Source organism: Musa acuminata, chromosome BXJ3-1 (assembly GCF_036884655.1).
Source record: "Musa acuminata AAA Group cultivar baxijiao chromosome BXJ3-1, Cavendish_Baxijiao_AAA, whole genome shotgun sequence".
NCBI lineage: Eukaryota > Viridiplantae > Streptophyta > Magnoliopsida > Zingiberales > Musaceae > Musa > Musa acuminata.
This window is the reverse complement of record NC_088349.1, coordinates 15,515,879-15,524,846: the sequence shown is the minus strand read 5'-3', so window position 1 is coordinate 15,524,846 and position 8,968 is coordinate 15,515,879. Positions and strand designations below refer to the sequence as shown.

Here is an 8,968-nt window from a genome sequence, read left to right as displayed (position 1 = left end):
CAGAGATGGACAGAGAGACGACCGATCGAGCTTCTACGCAAAATGACGCCTGTGGCTCGTCCACGTCGCCTCGTTCTCGTCTCTACGAAATCGTATCCTGACACCACCCACCCAAATCCATAGAAGAACAGAAAAGGACACGGTAAAAAGGAGGAAGGGACGGAGCGCGAGAGAGAAGCCCTGCGACAAGAAGCGCGCTACGGAAAGATGTGATCTTTCGTGATAGTTTACTGATGGTGAATGCTAAGATCTGTCGGTCCTCTTCGTGCATCGTCTTGATTTCTTTTAGCCAAAAATGCGGGTGGAGGGATCGTAGTTTCTCGGCAGTCGGAGTGCTAGATTTCTTTCTACACGCATGTTCTTCGATCTGGTGATTCTTTCTCTAATGTTTTCCTTCGAGATTCGAAGCAAAATCTTTGGAAAGATTTGTCTTTTCCGTTTCGAATGCGTAGATCGAAGAATTGTAATGGTGAAGAAGAGGTTAAGAAAAATGATCCTGATCCTTCTCTAGTTGAATCCTTCTCTGGCGCTCAAAAAGGAGGAATTTTGAGGAGACTTTATTGCGGTTGTTGTTATTCGTAGCACAAAATCTGTTGGTGTTCTCTTGGTCAGCGGGTTGGCGTTCGCCGCAATCGCCATGTGCTGCTGCGCCGCTTAGCTTTTCCTCCTCTCGTTCGGTGCCCATTTCGACCTACATTTTACGTTTCCTTCCGCCCGAGTCGAGGTGCCACGATGGCGAGTTGGGAGCAACTGGGGGAGCTCTCGACGGTGGCGCAGCTGACGGGCCTCGACGCCGGCCGCCTCATCGGGCTGATCGTGCAGGCGGCGACCACCGCGCGGATGCACAGGAAGAACTGCCGCCAGTTCGCGCAGCACCTGAAGCTGATCGGCAATCTTTTGGAGCAGCTTAAGATCTCGGAGCTCAAGAAGTACCCTGAGACGAGGGAGCCCCTGGAGCAGCTCGAGGACGCCCTCCGGCGCTCCTACATTCTCGTGGATAGCTGTCAGAACAGGAGTTATTTGTACCTTCTGGCCATGGGATGGAACATCGTCTACCAGTTCAGAAGGGCTCAGAATGAGATCGATCGATATCTTCGACTCGTTCCGCTCATCACTCTCGTCGACAATGCTCGGGTCAGAGTAAGGATTCTGGCTTAATTGTTGGGTCCTAATCTAACAACTTATCTTTTTGTTCCTTATATGCTATTAATATATGGTCCTGATGGCTTTAGAAAAGCATTTCTTTGAAGAATAGTATATAATCCTGTTCTTGCATAAGCAGATTGTAGAAGGATAGTATATATTTCATTATTGATTTGATCGAGTTCAAAGTATCGTCAATTGATTTGTATGCTATCTTTCTACCTTGAAGATATGTAGATTGAAGGCATTTATTTTCCGGCATTGTTTGGGATATATATCCTCTATGACTTTAATGTGCTAATAACCTCCATCATTGGATTTCTTTACTTCTGAACATGGCATATCATACCTATTTTGTTCTGCATTATCAAAGTGTTGTCAACAAAGCTTCTAAGAAGTAATGAGCAGTAGCAACGAAGGAGGAAGGGATTAAGGGTTTAGGGATGTGAAGAGATGGTATATAGGAGTTTACTCCCTAGAGGTGGACAGCTGTTCAAATGGATTTGCTGGATGGTAGGGTGGAATCAGGCTAGGTCATCTTTCAAGGTTGGCTGCCCTGCTAGCCACTTGTTAGATCTTGGATATCGAAGGGTCTAGAACTTATAGGTGATATGCAATAACTCACTTTGTTAGCCACATTTAATTCAAGCAAGTCCAAAACTGAAGTGAACTTTTCTTTTTGTTTGATTCCTTAATATCACCTTGCTTTTAGATTTTAACTAGGGATTTCAGGGAGTTCTTTGGATTTATATGTTGACTTGTTAAGGTTTATTTTGGATATTTAGCCAGACTGTTCATGCAGAAATATCCATAGTTTTCTATAGAAAGATCATTGATGCTCCCATCGTATAGTGGTCAAATTTAACTATTTGATAACATGCTTGCTTTTATTCTAACTGGTTTTATTTAATTTCTTGTATGTTAGGAGAGGCTAGATTCCATTGCAAGGGATGAGCGGGAGTATACTTTGGATGAAGAAGACAGAAAGGTGCAAGATGCTATTTTGGATCGTGATCCATCTACAAACCATACCACAGTTCTCGAGAAGTCACTGTCTTGTTCTTATCCAAACATGCCATTTGATGAGGCCCTTAAGAAAGAAAGACAAAAGCTCCAAATGGAACTTCAAAGATCACAAGTAAGCATGGATATTGGTCAGTGTGAGGTGATCCAGCATTTGATTGGAGTGACACACAATGTGGCTACCACTTTAGAAGAAAAAAGTACACATCTCAAAAGTCCAAAGAAAGTTGAGCTAAGTTATTCTGGTGACAATAGTTACAAAGAACATACTTTTGATGAGAACTATCATGAGCAAGTTACAAAATCAACTATTAGGTTGGTCTTCTCTTTTCATAAGATAAGAGAGTATGATGCATGAATCTTGAAGTAATTTTTCTTGTCTGTAAACAACTTAGTTCTATTGTTAAACTAAGCAACTTATACTTATTTTTGTGTTATTCCTGTTATCTGTTTACTCAATTTTGTGACAGTACCTATCACAAAAAAGTTCTTTCGTTTTCTTTGTTGATGTGACTATTGTTCAGAATTCTTAGTATTAGGGTTATTCTTTCCATTTTAGTTTGCTTTTTGCTCTTCTTTTTATCTGCTTATTAAGTTCTCCATATTGTTTCCTTCTCCTGACTTGAGTTATTTGATCATATAACAGCTGCCAATACCAAACCTTTTTTTTTCCTGCAAAGGTAAGTGATAAAGGCTGGATTTGATCCTAAGACCTTACGATGATATGATAAGGCATTACCGGACTTGGTTGCACTATTTCTTCACCATTTATCACTGCATAAGATACCTAAATTTAGGCATATTGCAATCAACATTGCAATCATGGTTGCTAATGTTTTTGACTGATACTCCAATTATTCTTTTAATCTTGTTAATACGTTTTTCTGCATAAACTGATGAGTCATTTGCAGGGGAACTTACATAGAGGCTTTGCTCAATTACTAAGCAGTTTTTGTCAAAAATCATAGAAATATGTTGTCAAATGTCTTAAGTGTTTTGACAACCTTTCCTTATAGCTAATAACTGGAGCCATAACCAGACAGAAAATCAATGACAATGAAGCACTTGAACAAATCATTGACCTTCACGTACCTAAAATATATACACTACAAACTTTATGCGATCATTTTGTCTGAAAGGAATTTATTTTTTTTAAGACATTCAGTTGTAGAATCCTGTGATATTTTATAATTGGAGCAACTGCATGCTGCCACGACCATGACAGCATTTCAAACTACCTTTTGTATTTATTAGATCTCTTGCTATCAATCTTGTGTTTGTTTTTTTTTACATTAAAGAAAGATTGAATCATTTTAAAAAGATAGAGATCAGCAATTCTTGTCATAAACGATTTTGTTTTGGTATAGTGAAATCCTCATTTGAAATATACAACGGATGAACACTTGTTTGACCTTTTTGTTCACAGTGACTAAATATTTCATAACTATAGTTTCTATTCTTCAGATCCTTCACTCTTTATTATGTTACATTAGCCATAACCTAATCCCTAGTGTGCCAATTATTTGTCCCTTGTTGACCACAAAGTCGAAAACTCCATGATGTGTTTTCTTCTTTACCGAATTACTGATTATTACAGACAAGATTGAAGAAAATAATCACAATAAGATTAATCAGTAAGATTATGGTACACCAATAATCGCAATTTGAAAAAAAATTGTAAACTTGTTGGATGTTTCGGGTACTGGATCCATGTGGATCCCCAACAGGACCGATACAAGCCCAGTATGTGTTAGCATACGGCACATGATATGCGGGTATCTGTCTTATACCTTAGAAAATATTTAAGCATACATGGTATCTGGCGGCTTGTGCTGTGTTCCATGCTGCCACCCCAATAGGCCACCAGAGTGGTATGTTCTGCCTGCATACCAGTTCTGGCGAAATGTATAACCATGGATGTATCATGTTTGTGATTTTGTATGCATGGAATGTTAAATGCACACTCTAGTCTTCAAATAAATGATAATTGATGCTTGAATTGTTATAATGAAATCTAGTTCCTCTATCCCGATCATGAAGCAGGGACTTATAGTGAATTGGGTTCAGAGAAAAGATTTAGAGCTGTAAATTACAATGATGAATAATTTGAGGACATGAAAATGTTTGTAAAAAGATGCTAAAATAATAAAATGCTCCAGTTTGGACTCTCCAAGACATTTTCTTGTTCAGTTTTTTTCTTCAACATTCTCATGCAGATTTTGTAACCTTATTTAAAGTATTTTGCTTTTCTATTCCTTTCATATCCATAAATCATAAACTGTTGGTGCGTCTTGCACCTGTGAATTGTTTGTGTATTTCTTGTGTTCTTGGGCAACTTCTATTGACTGAAATCTATGTAATGCATTCGAATATTTGCTTGCAACTTCGAAGTTCCATCTTCCAAAGGTTCTTGAATACTTGAAATTATATGATATACAGACATAAATATAGTGACAACAAGACAAAGATATTTTCTTCTCATAACTAAATGAATATGTTGGAACAAAGAAAGTATGAAGATGTTCAAGTACTTGTTCATGCAAGTTTCATGTGAATCTACTATACATAACTTTGTGATTTATGAACTTTTGTACAGTATATTTGAAATTTAAAACCTAACTGAATCTGAAATTTGCATAGAACCGGTTCACCACATTCATCGGGTCATGATATGATTTCACACAGAGGACATCACGGGCATGAAGAGTGGCATTCAGACTTGCTTGGATGTTGTTCAGAGCCTTCATTATGTAAGTCACTCTTTATGGCTAGCTTCAGTTTATCTATAATGTGCTTAAATAATCTATAAGTGGAATTTTATGCCTTATTTTCCATGCACGCAAAGAAATACTGTTTAGTTAACAATCAGATGAAGTAATGAGCTTGCTGCCATCTATGGTGAAGACATCAAATTCTTGCTGCCGACGCACACTAACACATTTGATTTTTTAGTGACCCTCGGAATGGATAGATAGAATGCCTATTGTATGGATCAACAATATGGATTTCTTTATCACTCATTAGAAGTTATACCAGTATACATCCGTCATAATTTAAACAAAGCATATTGTTTTCATAATGTATGTCACACTCTTCAATCGAATTCATAAGCTTATGACTGTTCTATCATAAGCTTACGACGTATATTTTGCTAATATCATCAGATGAATAAAAATTTGCTTTTGACTGGACATGATAACTTATCTATCAATTTACAGCACCTTACTCATCTTTTGCAGGTTTCAAAACTTTCTTCTATCCTTGCGGTACATTTTCACAGATTGCTTCTGTAGCGAAAAACAGACCAGTCTGTACGTGATCTCATTCCATGATAGTTTTCATCTATATTCCTTGGTGATTAATGATATGCTAAAAACAATTTCCAAAAGAAAAGTTCTGACCTATGCTTTGTTGCTTTTCCATGTTTGCGTGGTTTTTCTTTTTTTATTTTCTCTAAGGGGGAACGTCTACATTCAAGTAATAGCTATTATCTGTTATAAATGTTAATGCAGTTCCTATGTGTGAAATACAACCAGTCAATTGAAAAAAATATACTTGACTTCCGTCGAGAACTTTAGATTTATGTTGATGCCACCGAACGATGCTGTTTCAGTTCAGGAAAAAGCTGCAAATGCTTGTTCATATCAGTCGATAAAGTATGTCTTTGGATGATTGGCAGGGGTGCATAGTTAAATATCTGAAGTAGGTATAGTACTATAGTAGTACATGAGAAGACTAACTGTTCTGAAGCTTCAGCAACCTATGTTAGAAAGATTTAGTGAGAACCTGCTATAGTTCTTTAAGTTGCAGTGAATTAGGACAACAGTTTTTAAATTGAAGGAATTCAATTCACTTTTTTCAACGTGAATCATTTATCTGGATGACTATTTAGACAATGTTGTCTTATTACATTACGCTCTGACTCGAATGATCTTGATTAAAGAATTATCAGATCGCCAAGTTTTCAAATGCCAAGAGTCCAATTACCACTATGCTTCAATATGATCATAGTAATTTTAGCATCCACAGTTTTGTGAATTAGCAATACATTAAACTTATGCAGTCAGCTGATTACATGACATGAATGAAAGGCCAACTTATGTAACTTTGAAAACCCAACATTCTTGGAGATCTTGGACTCTCTATAGTTGGTAACTATCTCACGATAGCTTTTTGTATAAGTTGAGCATTTGCACTCTAATGCAAAGTTTCTTTGCTAAGTATGTCAGTTGGTTGGCTTTTTGTACTTCAGAATGGTCTTCAAGATGATTCACTTTGCTATAATCTATTTCTGATCTGTAAACTTGTTGCTTGCATAAATTAACTAGAAATCAGAATTATTTTAAAACTCCATGTGGTCAGAAATCATGTATGAATTAGAGCAACACACCAATTATCTATCATCTTGTCCTTGTAAAGGTTGGGAACTTCATTGTTTTGTGTTTGCATTTCACTACTGTTGATCTCAAGCATATGCTATGGCTATAACGATAACCTGGAGACTTGACAGTTTATCTACATAATCATTTTACATGACTTGTTAATTTGATGTTTCCAATACGCAATTGGTAGAAGCTTCCAAGGAAAAGATTGTTTTTCAATAAATGGCTCTGTTTCCTGTCAACAGCTTCAGCGGAAGCATGTAATGACTTGATGGCATATTCATTAGTATTGTCATGCTGTTGTTACACCTGCTGTGTTAGAAGGAAGCTTCGAAACATGTTCAACATTACGGTAACTTGGTCCTTTTTATCTGACATGTAATTTTTATGTAATTGATTTGATGACTCCTATCAAAATTTTAACTTTCAAGGCCACATTTTTGCTTTATTGCTGTATCATTATGAACACCTTAAGAACAACTGTATTTTTTGTACTTCTCTGTTGCTTAACTGCAGCATGCAAATATGTCAATAATTTAATTTTGTCATTTACTTCTGCAACATGAGTGGGCATGTAAGAAAGAGAAGCTAAAAACAATCAATTGGTTCCATCTATCAAGTTGTAAATGATAAAAAATGATAGAGAAGGCTCTTTTTATAAGCTACTTTTTACAAACAAGAAAATGAAAAGAAAACTTGTTGTAAATACCCTTCTCATATTTACTTTATCATTGTGATTATGTATTTAAATGTTTTGTTTCCATAATTAATGATCCAGTGTTATTCTGTGTTTCCTAATCTCGATGAATCTATTTTAACATCAATTGTGGTGCAACTATTTGGTTGTCCTTGAAACATGGAAAGATAATAATTTTGTGGACTTTGTGCTGGCAATTTAGGTGGTTTCTAGGTGGGTGCTTAAAGGCAATTGGTATGCATTTATCATTGTCAGTGAAACGAGGAAATGTCTTAAGTGGAGCTTGTTTAAGAGTAAAATGCATCCATTAATTCGTTTTGATGTTGCGAAATTGTCAGTAAATTTAGTAAGCAATTGTAGCTAAATGCATGTCGACAATAGCTTCTTTACACTGTCTTACTCCTCATCAATGGTTATCTATGGGTGCTCAAGGTAGTTGATGATCAATCTGCTTGGATTCATATATTACCTGTCATGAAAATTTTGATTCATCCTCGACTGTATTTTTGGGGTTTGCTGATACACTACTACTACTCTTTCTGCTAGGGAGGGCTTTGTGATGATTTCTTGTCACATCTACTGTGCTGTTGTTGTGCACTAGTTCAAGAATGGCGCGAGGTGGAGATTCGTGGGGTTAAAGGTATGCCATTGCATTGCATAGTTCATGAATTAAATGCTTTATAAGCCAATGATAAAGTTGATTTGTCATATAAATGTCCTTTTAGCTATTGGTTAATATCCACAGACAAGAATTCCAAAATTAAATTAATTCCAGAATCATATTCTTGTTAGGGTTTCTCAAATCATGTTTTGTTAGATCATATCCTCCTCATATATCGATCCAATCCCTAAAAGAAACTGAACCAAGAAAATAAATGATAACTGATATCATGAGGTCTATTTCATTCAATTAATTCTCCAGTGAGAAAGAACTATAACAGTGGAGGTGGCAAGTAGTGTGAATGATAGTAAGATTTCCCAAGAAGAGTTACTATATATATAGACTTCAGGTTTCCAAATCTCAAATATTCTTGTTGATCCAACTTAGATGTCTTATCCACAGATCCAATTCTTGTCTGTCGAGTTAGAATGGTCACTCAGGATTACACACTATACGAATCCAACTTATCATCTACTAATATTGACGTCTTATGCTGCATTTTTGCAGGCACTTGGAAGACGCAAACCAATCCACCAGCTTCTCAGTACATGGAATTCTAAGCGTCAGCTTGGAGGAGATTTGTTGCTGTGTAGATGTATCTATCTAATTGACTGCAACAGAGGTAGCAGTAGATTGTTGCTGTATTCCATGCATTAGGATTTGTGACCTTCAAACTATGGAAATAGTAGGCAATATATTTATTATAACAAAGTTGCTATCAGATCGTGCATGTTATGGCTGATGTAACGATGAGTGCAGCTTTACTGTTTGTTATATTGTGTGAATTGGATGACATACACATTGTTAGGGTTTACTTCTTCCGCCTCATCCGATGGCCAAGCCATGGCAAAAAAGATCACCTTGAAGAGCTTAGACGGTGAGGTGTTCAAGGTGCATGCGACGGTGGTGATGGAGTCCTAGACCATCAGGCACATGATCGAGAATGGCATCTCCCTCCCCATCGTCACCACTAGCATCCTTATCAAGGACATTCGAGTACTACAGGAGTTTTCTTTATTTGTTGGTGTTAGGAAAAAATATCGTTGACGTCTTAGTCAGCTC

At 36.8% G+C, this 8,968-nt stretch overlaps 1 protein-coding gene across 2 annotated transcripts; it reads left to right on the top strand.

The window, feature by feature from the left end:
* The first annotated feature begins 15 nt into the window (after window positions 1-15).
* LOC135629662 (cell number regulator 13-like) lies at window positions 16-8,627 on the top strand. Of its 2 annotated transcripts, XM_065137378.1 has the most exons (7): window positions 90-1,140; window positions 2,069-2,481; window positions 4,807-4,916; window positions 5,406-5,477; window positions 6,794-6,900; window positions 7,792-7,885; window positions 8,414-8,627. In XM_065137378.1, exons 1-7 carry the CDS (start codon window positions 733-735, stop codon window positions 8,464-8,466), a joined length of 1,257 nt encoding a protein of 418 aa, XP_064993450.1. In that variant the 5' UTR covers window positions 90-732; the 3' UTR covers window positions 8,467-8,627. The 2 variants fall into 2 exon arrangements, with proteins under 2 accessions (XP_064993451.1, XP_064993450.1); XM_065137379.1 differs by lacking the exon at window positions 5,406-5,477 and having other exon boundaries at window positions 16-1,140.
* The last annotated feature ends 341 nt before the right edge of the window (window positions 8,628-8,968 follow it).